This window comes from Urocampus carinirostris, chromosome 5 (assembly GCF_059441175.1).
Source record: "Urocampus carinirostris isolate Australia breed hairy pipefish chromosome 5, RoL_Ucar_1.0, whole genome shotgun sequence".
Classification (NCBI taxonomy): Eukaryota; Metazoa; Chordata; class Actinopteri; order Syngnathiformes; family Syngnathidae; genus Urocampus; species Urocampus carinirostris.
Genome location: NC_142353.1, coordinates 37659556 through 37682086, shown reverse-complemented (window position 1 = coordinate 37682086; position 22531 = coordinate 37659556). Strand labels below are relative to the sequence as shown.

Sequence of the window (22531 nt, the reverse complement as noted above, 5' to 3'; positions counted from 1 at the left end):
GGAGGAGCAAACGCGGGCTGATGGGAATTGGGGTAAAGCTGAGTTACCGGTAGATCTGTCTGTTGTCGCAGCGGAAAATAGTGGATACATATTTTCCCACCCTTAACTTTGGAAATATACATTTCGTTTCCTTGGATTACTTTCAACGGGACCCGGACTTTACAAGTCTGCATCATACGTTAATCACGGGTATCATTTTACATTTATGATGTCAACTGTGGTTCTGGAATGGCGTACTATCTATGTAGGCACAATCGCGGAACTTATAGCCTGGTCTGGGTTAAGCTTGTGATTGTGTCACAAGTATCGATGCGCGCACGCGGCTAATACATAGGTGCGGCTTGTGTAAGAACAAAAGTGGCAAATCACCTAGAAAGTGGTGGTTGCGGCTTATAATCAGGTGCGCTCTATAGTCTGGGATTTACGGTATTTATTTATTCATTCAATTATTTTTACATACAGTATGTAAGAAATGGGCCTCCATATTTACAGTATGGCTATAAGAGTGACACTAACAGACAACAACAAAAAAACTCCAGGATTTGCATTTGGTAAAAACAAATGTGAATGTGTGTGTTTGTGTTTTTGTCCGGGGGGGGGTTGCATTCCAGTCTTGTGTATATCACTGTGTTTGTGTTTGTGTGCATTTACTTGTCTGCGGGTGAGTGTGTAAAAGCCCCCCCCCCCGGGGTGATGTCCCCCTTTTTCAATAATGTTGCCGCGGTGACCAAACCAAGACTCCACTGTGGAGGCTCTGCCTATTGTGTCCCCCCCGTTGGCATCTATAACCCCTACCCTTGCACCCCGGACCCCCACCCCAGCAAGGATGCCAACGGCTGGTCCAGGAGGGAACTGCTTCTCACAGTTCTGTCTTGGTCGCTTACTGTCATGTCCTTCAAGTTCTCCAAAGACGAGAAGTTGCGGCTGGACAAGCGGCTGCAGGAGGAACTGAAGCTTAGTGCGGATGATCTGAGGAGCCACGGGTGGTACCATGGACCAATCAAAGCAAAGGTATGTCCTCGTGCACGTAGATGCTCAAAATTATATCATCTCCGTGCACACAGCACGGACAAGAGACATACGTTTATTGGCTGTTGCTCTGTCTAAAAACATCTGTTTCATAGTCTTCTGTCACATTTCTTGTAAAACCAATCTCATTATCTCATCTCATTAGCTACACCGCTTATCCTCAGTAGGGTCACGGGGGTGCTGGAGCCCATCCCAGCAATCATCCGGCAGTGGGCAGGGGACACCCTGGACTAGTTGCCAGCCAATCGCAGGGCACACGGGGACAGACAACTCACTCGCTCATTCACACCTAGGGACAATTTGGACCGGCCAATTCACCTGAAATGCATGTTTTTGGAATGTGGGAGGAAACCGGAGTGCCCGGAGGAAACCCACGCAAGCACGGGGAGAACATACAAACTCCGCACCGGAAGTCTGGAGCTGGATTTGAACCCACGCAGGACATGGAACAACAAGACATGAACTGTGCCGCACATGCGCTAACCACTGCGTCACCGTGCTGCCCGTAAAACCAATCTTCTTACTTTAATTTCTAAAATTTGTTCCGCAAGCTGTCTCTCTACAGTCTCCACCTTGGTGCAGTGTTTGATTTTTATTTCATCCTTTGTCCCCTTAAGAATATAATTTACCCATTCACACACTCACACACACACACACTCACACACCGATAGCGGCATCAGCCATGCAAGGTACTGTTAGGAATTTATTATTAAACTGTACCGTTTACCAAATTGTTCAAATTAGTTATCTGACTCCATTAACCAAACAAAACCTACATTCAATGCGCGCTCGTTTCTTGATAGAAAAGATGGACAAGAGACCAGCATTTCCACACGGGGGCAGATTTAATTTCTTAAACAATTTAGCTAAGTGAACTCCATTGAATATGGCCGAATTAGCCGAATTAGTGTGGCTCGAGTCTCTGTCAAGCCTCCTCTCTCTCGTTCTTTTGCTTCTCCTCTCGGCCCACGTTTTTTTCCGCAAGCTGGTGTACCGGCTTCTCCCATGTGGTGCCAGGAAAGCCCCCACGTGGGGTCCACCATCTCGGAGAAGAGCGTTGCGATGTCTGGAAAAAACCAATACAACACCGAGCATTTCTACGTCATCAGGGCCTTGTTCTCCAAACATCGCCTGGCGTCCTCCGTCAGAGTCCTGTTATCAAAATTCCCTAGTCAAAATATTCTGCATTTGGAATAGCGTGACCTGAAGCCCACTCAGTGAAAATCTTCATTGCACTCAATAAATGTAACTTGTATTCAATCGTATAAAATCCCTTATAGTCAAATGTATAAAATCCTTGAGTACCTACCTGCCTATTGGGGGCATTAAGGGTGTCTTGCCAGAGCACACTTGGACATTTAACTCGGAGAAGCCAAGACTCAAACCTGTGACCTCTTGGTCCCAAGACAATTGCTCCACCTCCTGAGCTATTACCGCCCCAATGCTTGACATTATTACTTGACAGAGTCCCCTCTCAAATTCCTTCCAAAAATGAGATTCTACCTTTAGTCCCTCATTTGAAGCAACACAACACATTTATGCTGCTTAATTTTCTTTGGAGAAAATTGTGTCTTTATTTATCAAGTTCTAAATTTTGATACAGGAAATACGCTCTGGTCTTGTCGGTGCTGCTCCGCAGTCTCCACTTTGTTGCAGTGCTCCATTTTCATTTGTCTCATTAAAGGTGAGGTGCGTAGTTTGAGATGTCCTTGAAAAATTGAAAGTAGAAAAATGTCAACAACGCCCAACTGAGTTTAAAGAGTCCATAATTGTGTTTCCCCACTGAGCTTATTTTATTATTGTTTTATTTTCAACACAAGGATAATCCTGGAAATGTGAATTTCCCTACAGGGATGAATAAAGTATCTATCTATATCTATCTATTTATCTATCTTATTTGCTTTTATCTAACTTTTAGCAAAGCTGTTGGGGGCAGAACACATTAGGTTGTTGGAATGGGGACAGGGATGGGATGGAGAGTAACTTTATCCCACAGTTTTTCTGTTTGTTTGTCTGTGTAAGATAGAATAGAATAGAATAGAATAGAATAGAATAGAATATGCCTTTATTGTCATTGTTACAACATGGGATATGCTGTGACAACGAAATTGGACGACTCCAGTTCCACATTTACAGTGAGGATAAGGAAACAAAGAGATAAAGGAACAAAGAACTAACTGTCTCGATGCTCATTTTGAAACGCCAACCCAGACCTCCAAAAAGTTGAAAAATGATTATTTTCAGCGCATCTAAAAAATGCACATGCTTGCACGACCAACATAAGGAGCTTGACAGACTCTCCATTGATGACATGAGCCAGTAAATTGTGGCAGCGAGCACAAACGTTCCTGTCATGATTACCGATGTGAATCACCTGTGCCCGCTCCTTTGGCGCCAACTGCCTCGCACTCTGATTGGCTCCCTGTCCCTATTTAAACCCACTCCTATCTTTCCCCTTTTGTCAGTCTGTCTGCGAACCTCAGTGTATACTAGGCAAGCCTTTTTCGACCCTGACTCCCACCTGTTTTTTGCTCCCGTCTGTCCCCCGGCCTCAACCCGATTTTGATCCTGACCACGTCTACTCTCCCATCCCGGCTTTCGACCTCTTTTTGTCCCCGACCCTGTCTACTCTCCTTTCCTGGCATACGACCCGTTTCCGACCAGGACCACGTTTTTGCTCTCCTGTCCCGGCTATCGACCGGTTTTTCCGTCCCTGACACCGCCATCCCTCGCTACGGAAGATCCACTTCAGTGTTCGGATCTAAAACTGAGTACGAGAGCGATTTGCTTTGCGCCTAGCAAATGCCGTATCTCCTCTTTCCTTTAATAAAACATAACGCAATTGGGTCCTGTTTCTGTTCTGGTCCTGACAGTTCCAAATTCCGTAAAGCTCCTTTAAGAATAAAACTGAAGTTTGTATGATTACACTGCATAGTCTTTACTTGTTTTTCTCTTTTTACATTGATTAACTAGTTAATCACATTAGGCCCTTGTTTGCTACCTTAAGCGTGTCTAAAATAAGCACGTACTCGTAACCTTAGTATACCGTGTTCTCCATTTTACTTTTATTTTAAATTGCCTTTCAAGGTGACATGTGTGTTTTCGGTGTCGGATTTTATAAAATAAATGTCCCCTAAAAATGCTATTCATATTTCGAGCACAACTTATCTATGTTTTGTTTTCTTAATTATGGATTTGTTAGCAATTAAAAATCCTGGGAGACGTATAGTCTGGAATATACGGTAATAACATAATAAGTTGTTATTTTCTAAATGCATAATAAACTGTGTGCCCTTTCCGCAAGCTGGTGTGCCGGCTCCTCCCATGGGGTGCCAGGAAAGCCCCCACGTGGGGTCCACCATCTCGGAGATGGGCGCCTTGATCATTAATTATTAACAAAAAGTAACTCTTAGCTTGAAAAAGGTTGGAGACCAATGTTCCCTGTAATTTTCCTTACGGGTCTGATCGTTCACACAAAGGCGGTAAACGCTTGAAACAACAGTGAGCAACGGCAATCCCAAGTGTGGCAGCTAAATCATTATCAAACATGTCCAAAACTTGACATCAAGTTACATTTTGCTGAGTTTCCGGCAATGCAAAATTATTTTTCTCTTTTGAATGAATTGACTCATGTACGATTGCAAAGGTTGTACGGCCTACAAACGTCGTTTGTTCTTACAATTCTTTCACAAGATATCCATTTCTTTTTATTTCCTGATATCGAATATCGCATAATATTAACATTTTTGGGGGCTCATTTAGTCAGTTGCACGATACACAACTGTATTTAATCACATTTTTTTTTTGTGGAAGTACAATTTTGGCAACAAGATTGACTTTGTATAGTTGGAAATTATTTGAATGCAACACAAACTTTTTCTTCTTTTTCCCTGTTTTATTTTCCTTTTTTTTTAAAATTCCTTTAAAAAAATCTAATTGTGTTTATTTTTTCCAAGCTGTTACTTTTTTCTTTTGGTTCTCTATTTACTTTTTTCTGACATTTCTTTCTTTTCTTTTTTTCTGTCTTTTTTCTAAATTTTTCCTTCTTTTTTTCTCTTCCTTTTGTTTCTTTTTTTCTCAGCTTTTCACTACTTTTTCATTTTGGTATTTTTTTTCTTTTTTGTTCTATTCCCCCCATTCCTTTAAATCATGTTGTGCATAATTTTACATAATATTTGGTCATGTTGGGATGAAAGAAGCAAAAACAACCCGAAGAGCCGTTTAGGACCCGAAAGAGCCGGTTCCTTTTAGTCAGCCGAGCCGAAGAAGCCGGTTCTCGACAAACTCTACTAACTTTATTCAACTTCGTTCTACTTCGACTCGACTTCAAAATACCGCATTTAGGGCACAATGTCAGGGTAACTTGTGTATTTTTATCTTCATGCACTGTAACTTTGACTTAAGTCGCTTCTTAATCAGTAATTTTGAGCCCTGATTTTTGTGCGCTGGCTAGATTTTCTTGTGCGCTGAGAATGTGCGAGCAGTGCGCAATTGCGCACGCGCGCAGCTTAGAGGGAACTGATTTTTTTACGTCCACATCTGTCTCTCCAGGTCTCTGAAAGTCTGGTTTTGAACCAGGGGGATTTCCTCATTCGCGACTCAGAATCCACCTCGGGTAGTTACACACTGACGACTCTCTGGGACCAGAAGATCGAACACATCCCGATCCGGACCGCGGCGGAGGCCCACGGATCTCGCTATAGTCTGGACCAGGTGGCGTTCGACTCGCTACCCGCCCTGGTGCGCTACCACGCCGGGGGCAGGTCGCCGCTGACCCGGTGGACCCCTGCCAGGATCCAGCAGCCCGTCAACAGGAAGATGCCATTGAACTGCACGGAAACGACCCTCAGTCCGCGGCCAAGTCGGACCACCCACGGCAGGGCGGAGCTGGTCTGCCCCAAAAGGTTTGCAGTTTGGTCGTTGGTTGGAATCTAAGATAAGTTAACCTTTCATTAAAAATGTCCCTCTGCATGCAGTCCCTCGTCTTTGCACCGACGGGACAAGCAACAACCTGGGCTCTCTTCACCGGCCAACGGCATTGGTAGGTTTGACTACATTGTGTCATTTTTCTATCATCTCATCTCATCTCATTAGCTGCACCGCTTATCCTCAGTAGGGTCGCGGGGGTGCTGGAGCCCATCCCAGCAATCATCAGGCAGTGGGCAGGGGACACCCTGAACTGGTTGCCAGCCAATTGCAGGGCACACAGGGACAGACAACTCGCTCGCTCATTCACACCTAGGGACAATTTGGACCGGCCAATCCACCTGAAATGCATGTCTTTGGAATGTGGGAGGAAACCGGAGTGCCCGGAGGAAACCCACACAAGCACGGGGAGAACATACAAACTCCGCACAGTAAGTCCGGTAGCTGGATTTGGCACACAGGAAGTTCCCAAGACCTTAGAACTGTGCCGCACACACGCAGTAACCACTGCGCCGCCGTGCTGCCCCATTTTTCCATCAATCAGTTGATAAATCTCCAAGATGCATAATATATGCACAGTGGAACCTCGGTTTTCGAACGCCTCTCAGTTGGAACAAATCGGAGTCCGACCAAAAATTTCGAGAAATTTTTGCTTCGCTGTTTGGTCAAAAAAATCGGAGTTCGAACGCGGGTAATGCGTGAGTGCGTACGCTAGGGTGCGATGCTGAGCGGCGTACGGGTGTAGATGGCTCTTTTCCTGACCGACTGTTATCGCGTGCGGACGTGCTTCGTTTTGCTTTCGCTTTTAATATAGGTGTACGAAGTGTTTTAGCCCCTAATTATGCCTCCGAAGAAAGTCAGTGCAAGCAGCAAAGTTGCTACAGGTGAAAAAAGAAAAGTAGTGCGTACAACTATTGCATTTAAGAAAGAAATAATAGCTCCACCGTCCACCTGCGCCTTCTGCTGACCACCACAAAGGTAAGAATTCCTATTCATAATTCTTTTCTTTATCCTTTTTTTATTATTACACGTTCATGTTAGCGTAATCTTTCGTGCGGAAGATTACGATAACGTGAACGTACGATTAGCCTGGGTTAGCTTCATGTTTACGTTAAACATTCCAGGTAAACATTCAGGGTGTTGGAACGGAGCCCAACATTTCCAATGAACCGCGCACCACTTGTTGTGGAGACCCGGGTGCTAAATGACTTGTAAACGACCTGATTTTTTTATTTTTACACGTTCATGTTAGCGTAATCTTTCATACGGGAGATTACGATAACGCAAACGTACTATTAGCCTGGGTTAGCTTTATGTTTACGTTAAACATTCCAGGTAAACATTCAGGGTGTTGGAACGGATTAAAACGATTTACATTATTTTTAATGGGAAAAATGATTTCGGTGATCGAACAAATCGGTTTTCGAACAGGGTTCTGGAACGGATTGTGGTCGAGAACCGAGGTTCCACTGTATAGAAAAAAGATACAATTATAAGAACTTGTTTGATTTTCCATTATTTCATTTACATGTTGTGTTGTCTTACAGTGAAACAGACAGAATTCTTCGACAATTAGATTTCGCTTTATGGTGAAACTGAAAAAGTCTGCTTAAAAGCAGAAGAAATAATACAAACTTTAGAGATCCAAAGTGAAAAAAACGCACACTTTTAACTTGTACTTGTAGAAGTAAGATGGCGGATAAATACTGTATGTCAGCTCTGTTTAGGTGAGGTTCAATATATTTCAAAAAAAAGATTATTTCTCGACCAATGAGTTATTTAGAAAATGCACTTCTATATGATAGTTTATATGTTTTTTCTTATTATTTAAACAATTTTTTTAATGAATTATGTTTGAAAGAGCTAACTAATACACACTGTGCCTTTAAGTAGTATTTTGTCCTAGTGGCGCCCCCGTGTTACTGTCGAAAATTGCTAGCTCTGTTATCATTTACTTAATTTAAAGGGATAGTGTGTAAAATTACACCACAAAAGGTCACTCTAAGTCAGGGGTGTCAAACTCATTTTAACTCGGGGGCCACACGATAGAACAAACATTCTGTCGGAGACTGGACTAGTAGATTAAAGAGAAAGAAAAAGAGAGATAAAGAAATAAGAGAAAGAGGGAGAGAGTGTGAGAAACAAAGGAGATAAAAAGTCGTGAGAGAGGGGAAAAGAAAGGGAGAGGAGTAAAGAATTCCAAAGAGAAATAGAAAGACAGAAGGAGAGAAAAGAGAAAGAAAGTGTGAAGGGTAGGACAAGAGAAAGAAAAAAGAGAGAAAAGGAAAAAGGGAAGTTGGAGCAAAATAAGTTAAAAATACACACAGAGAGAAAGAGACAGAGTGGGAGAAAAGGGGTGGAAAGAGAGAGAGAGAGAGAGAGAGAGAGAGAGCGAAAGAAAGAAATACAAGTACTGTGTCTTTGTTCGAGGAACTTGGCTTTGGCAACATCAAGTTGACATATTTCAACTTGCAGCTCTTTTTTCTCTTGCGCTTCTTTAAGTGTTGTCTCGCGGCCCGGATTCAATCCCTTAGCGGGCCTGATCTGGCCCGCGGGCCGCCTGTTTGACACCAGTTAACGAATAGGTTCAAAAAATATTTATTTCAATTGCAAGAAAAAAAAAATGTCAACACGCGGTTTTTAAATATCATTTCACATATAGTTAGAAAACGTCAATATTTTTAAATATATTTTTGAACTTAAAATGCTGCATTTTTTTTTAATATCATGATATTACCGAGGTAAATAGCGATAAAAAAACTCTATTACATGGTATACAAACAGTGAATTTTACACTATGTAAAAAACAAAACTAAAAAAATATAAAAGTTGGCATCACGCCTTTTTCAATTTGCTTCGATAAAACAAACATCGCCACAGGACCTTAAGCGCTAATGCACAGATAGCGGCAATGGTGAAGACCACGCCCAGCAAGAAGGCCACCACGTCAATGCAGTAGTACTGCACGGTGGACATCTTGTAGGACTCGGTCCTCAGGTGTGGTGCCCCCTTATGCCTCATTACAAACTCGATCCAGAACACGGCACGATCTATCGGGGCGATGGGCTGGTCCCGGTGCAGTGCTGATAGATGGCGCATTTTGTCGCGGTACGACGGCTGATGAAGGACCTCCTGCAGGGCCTCCAGGAAGTTCTCTTGATTGACTGTTGCGAGGTCCAACACCTTAGCCGCCCCCCTGGCCTCCATGCGGAAGAAATTGTCGTGCTGGTCGAACATGAGCGGCAGGCCCACCAGGGGGACGCCGTGGTAGATGGCTTCCTGTATGCCGTTGGTACCGCCGTGTGCCACGAAAACTTGGGTTTTAGGGTGAGCCAGGAGGTCGTTCTGAGGCAGCCAGTCCAGGATTAGTGTGTTGTTCCCCAGGGTGGACGGACGCCTGCCCTTGTGCCGCCAGATCACCTTCTGAGGGAGCTGGGCGAAGGCAGCGGCGATGCCGTCAGTAATGTCTTCCGGAAGGTCCGCCACCAGAGTCCCAAGTGTCATCACAACCACCCCGTGTTCCCCGGAGCTCTGCACAAAGTCCTCCAACTGAGGCGGGAGCGGCCGTGCTGCCTTGCACTGGAACCCGGACATGTAGACGACGTTGGGCATGGTAGGGCGTGGAAACTCAAAGGTGAAGTCGTTCCTCATCAGCCAAATATCTGCCGACTGGAAGAGCTCCATGTAGTGCACGTTCGGCCCGAAGAAGCGGTGGACGAAGGGTTTGTAGTTAGGCTCTGACACGTACCAGATCTGCAAACGTGTAAACAGGAAGTAAAAGAAATTCTGGACGCGTTCCTTAAAGGTCATCTTGTCTGTCAGCTTTCCGCCTGGGATTGGGGTGTATGACAAAGGCGAGGGCGCGATGGAGAGGTGTGCCTCACCCTGGATTGTCCAGCGGACATTTAGTACCAAGGGGAGACCCAGCCGGTGAGCCAGGAGGACGCCCCCACCCATTGCCGGGTCAGTCAGGACAACCTCATAGCCAGACTCCTGCAGGTCCCGCATCATCTCTTGGTCCTCGAACATGCGGGTCATCATCCCCACAACTTGCTGGTTCAGGTTGTAGAACTGGTTCACCAACTCGTACTCCAGGGCCAGCCGCTTCCACAGGGAGGCACGGTCCCGCCGCAACTTCAGCATCCGCGTGACAAAGGAGCCGAAGGCGACCTTGTCGAATCCGCTCGAATACTTGAGGGTCAAAGTCTCGTAGAGGTCCGACTCGGGTTGGATGTACCAGCTGTCGCGGGAGCGCAGGACGGTGATGTGGTGGCCCCTGGTGTGGAGCTCCTCAATCAGGACCTTCATGTTGATCCAGTGGCTGCCATCGATGGGGAAGACCAAGATCTTGCCTCCCGCCACGCCGCCGATGCAGATACAGAAGAACACCGTCAGCGTTAGCAACCTGGACATGATCTCTGAACCTGTACGCAAGGATTTTCAGCTTCAATTATGGAGACGGACTCAGGCACAATCACACTCTTTCCTCAGGTTCCTCTATCTTCAGCTTCCTTAAAATGCTTCCCGGTTGCGCAATAACAACACCAATAGCAATCTCACAAGGCTCGTCCACCATTTTTTCCTTGAATCGTTCTACTGAGGCCTAAAACAGAACCGGAGCTGGGGCGAAGGTCAGGGAGAACTGCGGGTGACTGAGGTCACAAACACATAAAAGCAAATAAACTTGGCCCGGTCTCCACCCCTAATTTGGACTTAGGGCACTCAAAAACAAGCTATTGCCTACAAAAATGAACAAGCAGATAGTCACAGAAATTTGACTCAATTCTACCAAATTTGTAAATGGAATAAGTAGATGGAAAAAAAAATTGTATTAAAGGATATTACATGCATGACTGAAACACAATGTATACAAATCTAACAGTAAACTTAAAATAAATAAAAAAATAATATAAACGTCAAAAAAGTCAAATTTGGTACAAAATACCGGACAAAATGGTACATAAATAAACATTGCATTAAAAGAATCAATAACATTAAAATATTTTAAATACAAATAAAATATTTAAAAAAATCCATATATCTGCTTTATCTGAAATTATATCAATGTATACTTTATATACACTTCGATACACATTATAGATATCTCTCAATAATCACGTTAAAATACGATAAAACAACAAAAGATATTCGCTAAAACATACAAATTATACAATAATTTGAATTACAATATTTTAGTCAATAACAATAAATTAACGGTTAAAAGTTGTGTCCGTAACTTGAAATTTTGCTACTCTCTGCCGCCATCTCCTGGCTTAAAGTCATGATCGCAGCCTCAGTCATCTCATTCCTCAAGTACTAATAAACTCTTTTTTCCCCCTTCTGTTCTGGGGTTTGGACGGCATTTGAAACAGACCTTTTTCTAATTTTACCATTTTCAGGCTACACGAACAAAAACGCGGGAACGAGCATTAAATCCCTCTCCACACCTCCCACCTGCCTGTTTCGTTATATATCGTCATTCCTGAACTGCTGAAACTAAAACTTAGATAAAAACCGATAGGCGCAGTGGAAAAAAAACATTATAAAGGCTCTTTGAACTTAGTCGGACATTGTTATTACTTACTTTATGGATAGAGATTGCACTTTCAACTCGAACGACGCACCCCACCTTTAACAAGAGAAATATTGAAGAGTGTTTTTTCTGTTTGATTAACAATTGGTATTAAGGAGACTGCGAAAAGCTATAAATAATTGTAGTTTACATTAGATAAATCCATGGATTAATTTTAACCATTGGTAATGAAAGTTAAGGACAACTGTTACCCGCACTGTCATGATTACCGATGTCATGCACCTGTGCCCGCTACTTTGCCGCCAACTGCCTTGGACTCTGATTGGCTCCCTGTCCCCTTTTAAACCCACTCCTTTCTGTCACCTGTTGTCAGTCCGTCTGCGAACCTCAGTCAACACTAGGCCAGCCTTTTTCGACCCTGACTCCCGCCTGTTTTTCTTTCCGTCTGCCCCCCGGCTTCGACCCGTTTTTGATCCTGACCACGTCTACTCTCCCGTCCCGGCCCTCGACCACTTTTGTCCCCGACCACGTCTAGTCTCCTTTCCTGGTGTATGACTCGTTTCTGACCCCGAGCAATTTTTTTGCTCTACGTACAAAAAGTTTCTGTCATAAATACTGATTTGGATCACCTGTGCTTGCTCATTTGGCGCCAATAGCTGCAGGCTACCTGATTGGTTCCCTGTCCATTTTTAAGCCCAGTCCCATCACTCTCCTGTTGTCAGTCCGTCAGCAAACCTCTGTTGTTACAAGGCAAGCATTTTGACCCTGACTCCCGCCTGTCCCGTTTTTGCACCCGTCTTTCCACCCGTCCATTCCTGATCTCTCCATTTGTCTCCGGCTCCGACCTGTTTTTGATCCCGACTGCGATTGAAATGATCTGCATTTATATAGCGCTTTTCAAGTCAAGACTTCCCAAAGCGCTTTACAGTGCTTCACAATTCCCAATAGCGGCCGTGCAGCCATGTAAGGCGCTAACCTGCTTATTGGGGGTATTAGGGGTTCAGTGTCTTACCCAAGGACACTCCGGGATTCGAACTGCAATATCTTGATCCCAAGACGAGCGCTCTACCTCCTGAGCCACTGCCGTCCCATGTTTTTGCTCTCCTGTCCCGGCTACTGACCCGTTTTTTTCCGTCCCCGACACCGCCATCGCTCTCCACGGAAGTTCCACTTCTGCATTCAGAGCGACCTGCTCCCTGCGCCCAGCGATCACCGGATCGTGGGCACAACCCTTTCCCTTTCTTCCAATGAAATTTGAGAGAAACGCACCGCAAGTGGGTTCTGTCCCTGCTCTGGTCCTGACACGCACTCCATTTTTTAAAATCTATTTATGTTTATAATTTATTTGGACAAATTGTGTTTGTTTCCACTTTTACCCCAATGTTTGCTAACACCGACTTTAGCTAACTCATGCATGTAAAAGGTCTACCGAAATCCCTTCCATTTGATACCATTTCAACGACCAACTTTCGGGGAAAACAAAGGAAACATCTGGAAGATCTCAAGTTCCTTTCACGTGAAATTGCAGCATAGTCCCCCCCAGGAAAAAAACATTTTTGGACTTACCGAGTGCAACGATCGGGTGCGTACACGTCGGCCTTCGAGAAGACAATGGTTGTAAAACAGACTCGGATCTACTTTGGCCCCGGATTACATAAGCACGTGCCCAATGGAGATAAGAAGTAGGCAGGGTCAGGGAGAGTAATAGAATACATTTAACGGTGTTACGTGGTTAGGATATGACATATTACAGGCAATGTTTCCTGTAATTTTCCACGGGTCTGAGCGTTCACACAAAGTCGGTGAGCAACGCTTGAAACAACAGTGAGCAACGGCAATCCCAAGTGTGGCAAGTTAATTAATTATCAAACATGTCCAAAACTTGACATCAAGTTACATTTTGCTGAGTTTCCGGCAATGCAAAATGATTTTTCTCCTTTGAATGAATTGACTCATGTACTATTGCAAAGGTTGTACGGCCTACAAACGTCCTTTGTTCTTACGATTCTTTCACAAGATATCCATTTCTTTTTATTTCCTGATATATTTTGTCGCATAATATTAACATTTTTGGGGGCTTATTTAGTCTGTTGCGAGATACAGAACTGTACTTAATCACATTTTTTAGTGGAAGTACAATGTTGGCAACAAGATTCACTTGATATCATTGGAAATTATTTGAATGCAACACAAACTTTTTCTGGCAGCACGGCAGCGCAGTGGTTAGCGCATGTGCGGCACAGTTCATGTCTTGGGAACCTCCTGCGTGGGTTCAAATCCAGCTCCAGACTTCCTGTGCGGAGTTTGTATGTTCTCCCCGTGCTTGCGTGGGTTTCCTCCGGGCACTCCGGTTTCCTCCCACATTCCAAAAACATGCATTTCAGGTGAATTGACCGGTCCAAATTGTCCCTAGGTGTGAATGAGCGAGTAAGTTGTCTGTCCCCGTGTGCCCTGCGATTGGCTGGCAACCAGTTCAGGGTGTCCTCTGCCCACTGCCCGATGATTGCTGGGATGGGCTCCAGCACCCCCGCGACCCTACTGAGGATAAGCGGTGTAGCTAATGAGATGAGAGATGAGATGAGACAACTTTTTCTTCTTTTTTCCATGTTTTTTTCTACTTTTTTTAAATTCCTTAAAAAAAATCTCATTGTGTTTATTTTTTCCGAGCTGTTACTTTTTTCTTTTTGTTTTATATTTACCTTTTTCCTTCTATTCTTTCTTTTCTTTTCTTTTCTTTTCTGGCTTTTTTTCCTTCTTTTTTTTCTATTCCTTTCGTTTCTTTTTTTCTCAGCTTTTCCCAACTTTTTCATTTTGGTATTTTCTTCTACTTTGTTCTATTCCCCCTTCCTTTAAGTCATTTTTTGCATAATTTTACATAATATTTGGTCATGTTAGGTTTAACAAAGCAAAAACAACCTGAAGAGCCATTTGGGACCAGAAAGAGCCAGTTCTTTTTAGTGAGCCGAGCCGAAGAAGCCGGTTCTCGAAAAACTCTACTGACTTTACTCAACTTCGTCCTACTTTGACATTGACTTCAAAATACCGCATTTAGAACACAGCGTCAGGGGAACCCGTGTAATTTTACCTTCATGCACTGTAACTTTGACTTAATTTGCTTTTTAATTAGCAATTTCGAGCCCTTCATTTTTGTGCGCTGGCTAGATTTTCTTGTGCGCTGAGAATGTGCGAGCAGTGCGCAATTGCGCACACGTGCAGCTTAGAGGGAACACGGATTACAGGGATATTTAGCTGAAATATGGATAACAATTTTCTTCAAAACTATATTTACCTATGCATAATGCGCCGGTAGAGAAATCATAATTTCAATCACGTGTCCTAGCAATTGCACAGATTGTACAGACGGCCATCTCATACACTGTGTTGCAAGTAATAGCACTCCTCTTTTTGTCTGTATTTAATTTCTGTCTCGAGGTGTTGGACAGACCCAAACGCGGGACACAAGGGATGTGGTGAAACCCCTCCAGAGGGGGACGTTTGTTTAAACTGCTAAGATAAGACCGGGATTGCAGAAGAGCAATTTGGACCGGCCAGCTTCTGAAAATACCTCCCCAAGGCTTGGTCCAGGGATGGGTAGAGTATTCGATATTGTTACTCAATTAAAAGTACTGTTACTTCAGAATACTATGACTCAAGTAGAAGTAAAAAGTAGTCGCTGCACTGTCTCGATGGCGACATCCAGACCCCAGGCGTGCGAGGGAAACGAGAGAAGGGGTCTTAGAATACCTGGAAGGGAACATTTGGGAATACCTTTAAAGAAGATGGCTGGATGATCGAGGGACAAAGAGGGAACCGGGGTTTTGCAGTGGCAGAATTGGAACGTCGAGGGGATTGAAGATTGCTTTAGTGGGAGGCAACGCTTGTCATTTCGGTGAGTCTCCAGGAATCAAAACAGTTTAGAAAAGTGAGGTGGGAGCCCAGAGTATTTATAGTAGAGGTGGCTGATGGACTATTTGAAAACTCCTGATATATATTTATTTCCATCCATCCATTATCTGCACCGCTTATCCTCAGTAGGGTCGCAGGGGTGCTGGAGCCCATTCAACTGTCTTCGGGCAGTGGGCAGGGGACACCCTGAACTGCTTGCCAGCCAGTCGCAGGGCACACAGAGACAGACATCTCACTTGCTAATTCATTCAAACCTAGGGACAATTTGAACCGGCCAATTCACCTGAAATGCATGTTTTTGGAATGTGGGAGGAAACCGGAGTGCCCGGAGGAAACCCACGCAAGCAAGGGGAGAGCATGCAAACTCCGCACAGGAGGATTCAATCCCATCACCTCAGAACTGTGCCGCGGACGCGCTGACCACTGCGCTGTAATTGATTTGGATGACTACTTTTTACTTCAACTTGAGTCATAGTATTCTGAAGTAACTGTACTTTTAAGTGAGTAACAGTATCGACTACTCTACCCATCCATACCTGTCAACCTGTACGGTTTTGCCACACAAAGTTCGTTTATTATGCATTTTAAGACGTGTACGACGTACACGAAAATCTGTAAAACGCGAATATGTCAATTATGGGTACTATCACGAAACGGCAAATCAATCAAGTCAAACGAGTTCGCCGCGGAAGCCTCCTTCTCGGTATCGTTTTTTTCGTTGCAAACGAAGCCAGCGGTTTGATGTAGTGAAAGGAAGTCCGTCTCTTTTTAGAGAGCTTTTTCAGCTCATTAAAGAGAGCCGGTTCTCAAACGGCTCACTTGCTTTGATGCATTATATTACGAATTTTGATGTTGTATAAAGAAGTTAAGAAAAAAGGAAGTATAAAAGGAGGAAATGAAAAAAAGACAGGTATATTACCAAAAATGGACAACCTCTCAAAGGTGTGTTCCTTTCTTCCTTTCAGCAGCTCCTCACTCCACCCGTGCTGGTTCTGGAGGTTCAGATCCTTTGGTTCCTGGACCCGATGCCAACATCCAGACCCCAGACTGGGACGGCGGCGGCTACACGGAACTCATTCCGGGGCCCCAAAGTTTCGTGGACAGGCTCCGCTCAGAAGACACCTCGAGGATGGCGGAGGTTTCCAGTCCTCTGGAGGTGGAGATGACTTCGTGCTTCGCTCCTGGGAACTACCGTTCGGCGTTGATGCCTGAGGAGAACAAACCCTTGGAGGTGGGGATCTTGCAGAGGGTGAAGGAAGTCTTAGCTGGGGCGGACCCCCTGATGGTGGCCCGGCACATCACCAAGTGGGACTGCACGGTACGAATGACCTCCTTGATCGGGAGCCGAATCCCATAAGGTGGAGTTCTGTTAATGAGGAATTTTGTTTTGGCTAGGTCGCACGCATCCTAGATGTTCCCCTGGAGGCTCAAAGGATTATGGGAGTCAGTTCAGGGGTGGAGCTACTCACGCTGCCACACGGACAGCAGCTACGATTGGACCTTCTGGAAAGGTGAGGCTCTTTAAGACACGCCCACCTCCGCTTACCTGGACAAAACCAAATGACGGTAGTCGCTCAATGCACTCGAAAAAACTAAACGATAGAAGATTCCGATCTATTTAATCGAAGTTTTTGGGTGTTTTTGCCGAAAACAAAACATGCTTTTGTTTTTATCCAACCAGGCTGTACGTGCCCAAGACACACCACAGGAAACGTATTTAATGTCACTTAAGGTAGTGTTTAAAGCTATACCGATTTTGGATCTTTGTTCCTCTCTGCCGCTATCTCCTGGCTTGTATCATCTATGCAATCTCAGTCAGCTCAATCATGATGCACGTGCAAGTACGTGCATTTCTCAGACATGCTTGAATGAAGTCTTTTTTCATCTTAGGGATCTGGTTGACGTTCACACTCTAGTGCAAAGGTGTCAAACAGGCGGCCCGAAAGCCAAATCAGGCCCGGCAAGGGTTTTAATCTGGCCCGCAATACGACTGAGAGAAGCGCAAGACAAAAACGAGCTGCGGTTTGAATAGAAAAGCAACTATAGTATTATTTTTCTCTCTCTCTCTTTCTGTATTTTATTTTTCTATTTCTCTCTCTTTTTCTTCTTACTCTCTTTCGTTTTCTCTCATTTTCTCTCTTTCTTTGCCAATCCTCTTTCTAAATCTCTTTCTCTATTTTTTTCTTCTTTTTCACCCAGTCTCATTCTTTTTTCCTTTTTTATTTCTCTTTCTATTCTTCCTTATTTTTTCTCACTTTCTCTATCCCTCTCTCACTCTTCTTCTTTCTCTATCTTTCTCATGCTCCCTTTTTTTCTCCCACTTTCTCGCTGTCTTTTTATTTTTCTCATTCTTTTGATCTTTTTCTCTCTTTCTCTTTCTCACTTTCTTTATCTCTTTATTTCTTTCTCTTTCTTTACCCATTTTTTCTCCTTTTCTCTGTATTGTGTTCGCTCTTTATTGTGCTTTCTATTTCTCTTTCTCCTTTCTCTCTCTGTCCGCTTCTCTCTCTTTTCCCTTCTGTCTCCCTCTCTCTCTCGTTTACTGTCTTCTCTCTCACACTCTCTCCCTTGCTCTCTCTCTCTCTCTTTCTCTCTTTCTTTCCCTCGTTCTTCTCTTTCCCTCTCTCTCTTTTCTTTTCCAACATGTGGCCCCCAGCTCAAATGAGTTTGACACCCCTGCTCTTGTGGAAGCAAAACTTTTATTACTTTCATCATTTTTAGGCTAAAATGGCAAATAGAAAAACATAAAAAACTGTGGGAACGCGCATGACGTCACTCTCCAGCAGAAAGGTGCTGTGGAAAAAAAAGAATAAGGGCTCTTTGAACTCAGTCTGAGATTGTTAACACATACCTAATGGTCAGACCTCAAACAAGGCACCCCATCTTCAAAGCAAAAAAAAAAAAATTACCAGATGACTAACATACGAGGTATTAGATCCCTAGCCTTCTCTCTCTCTCTCTCTCTCTCTCTCTGTCTCTCTCTCTCACTCTCTTTTCTCCTGTTTTCTTTCTTAATCTCTCTTCTTGCTTCCCTCTTTCTTTTTCTCTTTGTCTAATTCTCTTGCTCTATCTCTCTTATTATTTTCTTTCTTTCTTTCTTTCTTTCTTTCTTTCTTTCTTTCTTTCCCTGTGAGAATGTTTCTTTCTACCATGTGGCCTCCCAGCTAAAATCAGTTTGACACCCCAGATAGCCTATTTTAGCACGACTCTGTCAGGTTCTGCACGGTTGCCATGGCGCCCAGCTGGCACCGCCCCTTGACACCGGCTGACTCGCATTTACTGATTACGTCTGTGGGTACTTAAACGTTCTCTTTTGAACTGCGCTTTGCCAGGTCGTTGTTGAAAACTTGTTTATGCTTGGTTATACTTGTTGGACTTTGTTGGACTTCGGTGTAACATTCTGAGAGATTTTTGCAAGTTCTGTTTGATTCTGGTAATGTCGAGTTTGTAGTTTTGCCTGTGTTTGACCCGTTTTGTTTTTTGGTCTGGTCCGTTTGTGTTTTGGACAACTTTTCTTTCTCAATTAAAGTGTGAGGACGCCTACGCAAATGAGTTTCTACTTCCTGCTTCCCGTTCCGTTTCGTGACAAACTCTTACTAAAAAAAAACAAAAAAGAGCTAACATAACATGGTAACTGTCACGAGTTGGAAGGGGTGACCCGACCAGAACGGAGGCAGGAGGCAGGAAGGGAGAACTCAATTGCGTGACGATCCAAAACTTTTATTTACCAAAATAAAAGTTGTCCATAACTCAGGGACAAGACAGAACAAACAGGCTTTAACAAAAACGTGCAAACACAGGCTTCTTCCAACTCAACTAAACAGGACAAGGCATAACAGAACAGACAATGTGTATAATGAGCCAGCACCCGCAAAACCCACAATCCAGCCTTAAAAAGCAGACACGCAATTAGTTGAACTGCTTCAGCTGGTGCCCAGGGGGCGGGGCAGACCGGTCGCCAAGGCGACCATGACAGTAACAACAAAGTGCTGACAATATAAGTTAAACAACTATGTTTTAGGATTGCATATCAAAGGAAATCGCCTTTTGCATAAATTAGTAAAAAGAAGTACGTAAATCTCAATGTCAAACAGGTTGGTGATCCCTGTTTTAAAGGACCCCAAACCTCATTTTTTTTACCATATTTTAACGATCAATACCCGAAACCGGGTGTTGCCATACAAGATGGACTCCAGAAGCTCCATTTCTGGAAAACGAGCTTAACGTTTTGCGTGCGTCCGACAGGCTTCATACTATGGCCATCGCGTTGGCGGTGAATTTGTTGGGCTGCACCGGCACCACCGAGGAGAGAGCCTGCGTCCTGCACAGGATGATCGCCACCGCCGCCGAGCTCAAGAGCAACATGGGCAACCTGTTCGGGTTCTCCGCCGTCATGCGGGCACTGGAGATGCCACAGGTTAGCTTCACTTCGGACCTTTTGGAGGTTATCGATTCAAACATAAAGTGAGTCCATTTTATCCATGTACAGTAGAAACCCGGGGTACGACATTTTCACCCCTCTTTAGGGCATTTACCCCGCGATATGACATCAAAACGATACGTCCTCTTCGATATGACCAGTGAGACTTAACTGCAGAAGAGTGCTTTTAGATAGGGATACGCCAAAGCAAGGAAGGTCACAGTGTAACGACCCGCAATCATGCGCGACACAAGGTTTCTCAGTCACACTCGGTTTATTGCCTGCATTCAGTAAACAAAACAATACAAAAGTCAGGGGCATCCGTTCACGACTGCAATAATCTTCAGCGCAATGCAAATTAGCTGAAGCTACGGCAAGCAGACAACATGCGAGCACATTAATAGTGAAACTTTAATAATAACAATGAACATAACTTTCCCATGTCCCTGCATTCAGTAAAAAAAACAATACAAAAGTCAGGGGCATCCGTTCACGACTGCAATAATCTTCAGCGCAATGCAAATTAGCTGAAGCTACGGCAAGCAGACAACATGCGAGCACATTAATAGTGAAACTTTAATAATAACAATGAACATAACTTTCCCATGTCCCTGCATTCAGTAAAAAAAACAATACAAAAGTCAGGGCATCTGTTCACGACTGCAATAATCTAAAACATTAAAAATACAAAAACCGGACATCACTCGTGGCGTGTTTGCATCAAAACATGTTACTTTACTTTTTATTTAGTGCTTTTTAAATATACATCATTTAGCACGGCGGCGCAGTGTGCGGCACAGATCATGTCTTGGGAACCTCCTGCGTGGGTTCAAATTCAGCTCCAGACTTCCTGTGCGGAGTTTGTATGTTCTCCCCGTGCTTGCGTGGGTTTCCTCCGGGCACTCCGGTTTCCTCCCACATTCCAAAAACATGCATTTCAGATGAATTGACCGGTGCAAATTGTCCCTAGGTGTGAATGAGCGAGTGAGTTGTCTGTCCCCGTGTGCCCTGCAATTGGCTGGCAACCAGTTCAGGGTGTTCCCTGCCCACTGCCCGATAATTGCTGGGCTCCAGCACCCCCGCGACCCTAATGAGGATAAGCGGTGCGGCTGATGAGATAAGATGAGATATATAAGTTGTGCTAAATGATCTCATCTCATTAGCTGCACCGCTTATCCTCAGTAGGGTCGCGGGGGTGCTGGAGCCCAGCAATTATCGGGCAGTGGGCAGGGGACACCCTGAACTGGTTGCCAGCCAATTGCAGGGCACACAGGGACAAACAACTCACTCGCGCATTCACACCTAGGGACAATTTGGACCGGTCAATTCACCTGAAATGCATGTTTTTGGAATGTGGGAGGTGACCGGAGTGCCCGGAGGAAACCCACGCAAGCACAAGGAGAACATACAAACTCCGCTCAGGAAGTCTGGAGCTGGATTTGAACCCACGACAGGTTCCATTGACATGAACTGTGCCGCACAAGCGCTAACCACCGCGTCGCCGTGCTGCCTAACTTATATATCTTTATATACATAAATAATTTGTGAAAGCAGCTCCTATATCTAGCAAAATATAATTTTTTTCATCCAACTGATATTGGGCACATCTTACCTTCAGCGCGACGCAAATTAGCTGAAGCTACGGCAAGCGCTGAAGCCCATAAAGTGCCAAACGAAAAAGACAGTCGCAGACGCCCATGACTTAACAATTGAGTGAGGTACCGGAATATTAACAGTAATACAACAAAAACACAGATTTTGTGAGAATTCAAAAAAAAACATTCAAAACAATCAAATTTCAACTCGGTTACACCAGCAACCTAGCGGGTCAGCTCAAGTCTTCTATCTAATGTCTGAGAGGCCTAGACCCGAAAGAAGAATTACATCTCTAAGATGCCTGTCTGCTATTGGTCCACGTCATATAATATACTGGTCTACTATTGGTTTATGTCACCACATCATTAAAATGCTGATATACTATAAAATTATCTCCCACAATGCCTTTCTCTTCAATTTGTTCAGAATTCTTCAGCAAGAAAGCGATACAATACTGTTGTTTTAGTATTTGATTTGTTTATTCGCTATGGGTCCAAGGTGGGCACTGATGCCAAAGAGCGAAGCAATCACATGATAACCATAGATACGAAGCTTGTGGTCACGGGCCAAATACGAAGAAGGCACGCGAAAACAATCGACGATCGGAATTCTTATTAAAAATAAAGCAAATTAGTCTTCAAAGGGCAAATGGGAAGTTTTTAAATCTGTTTCATTTTTAATCTGTCACCTCGGTCTTCTCTGCATCCACTTGCTACTCCACTCGACCACCTCAAGTTATGTCACACCAGAGATAAAAAAAAAAATCGGGACGCATTAGTGCCCCCTTCCGATCCCTACCTTAAAACGGATTAATATCGTATTCAAGGGGTCTACGGTAGACATTTTCTTTCTTCCTTATTTTTAAAAAGCTCTAATTGATTCAGATTTGCTAAAAATCTCTCATGCATTGCTCTCATTTCGTGTTTTATAATTGATTTACAGTATATATATATATTTTTTCTTAAAAATCCACAATTTGTCCACCAGGTTTCACGTCTGGAGCAGACGTGGACGGCATTGCGGCAGCGACACACAGAGGGCGCTGTTCTCTACGAGAAAACCCTCAGGCCTTTCTTGAAGAGTTTGAATGAGGGCAGAGGTACGCTACAAAATACTCGTTT

General features: G+C 44.0%; 1 protein-coding gene, 1 long non-coding RNA gene and 1 pseudogene across 4 annotated transcripts in view; 1 reads left to right on the top strand and 2 right to left on the bottom strand.

The window, feature by feature from the left end:
- The window catches only part of sh2d3cb (SH2 domain containing 3Cb), a 43318-nt gene that overhangs the window by 14861 nt on the left and 5926 nt on the right, over positions 1-22531 (top strand). Inside the window, exons 4-10 of one of the 2 annotated variants that reach the window (XM_088336687.1) lie at positions 901-1011; positions 5581-5933; positions 6006-6070; positions 16363-16712; positions 16790-16905; positions 19640-19811; positions 22398-22509. In XM_088336687.1, coding sequence (XP_088192813.1) covers positions 901-1011; positions 5581-5933; positions 6006-6070; positions 16363-16712; positions 16790-16905; positions 19640-19811; positions 22398-22509 — 1279 coding nt within the window. Of the gene's footprint in view, positions 1-900; positions 1012-5580; positions 5934-6005; positions 6071-16359; positions 16713-16789; positions 16906-19639; positions 19812-22397; positions 22510-22531 lie in introns of both variants that reach the window. The other variant, XM_088336686.1, reaches the window with a different exon arrangement.
- Positions 1856-11576, bottom strand: LOC148366241 (uncharacterized). The gene is made up of 2 exons (XR_015850560.1): positions 11540-11576; positions 1856-2095 (listed from the first exon to the last, which is right to left on the bottom strand). It is a non-coding gene; the product is annotated as an uncharacterized LOC148366241 (long non-coding RNA).
- LOC148366240 (UDP-glucuronosyltransferase 2A2 pseudogene) lies at positions 8602-13114 on the bottom strand (annotated as a pseudogene). Its single transcript, XR_015850559.1, has 2 exons — positions 13055-13114; positions 8602-10379 (listed from the first exon to the last, which is right to left on the bottom strand). The product of XR_015850559.1 is annotated as a UDP-glucuronosyltransferase 2A2 pseudogene (transcript).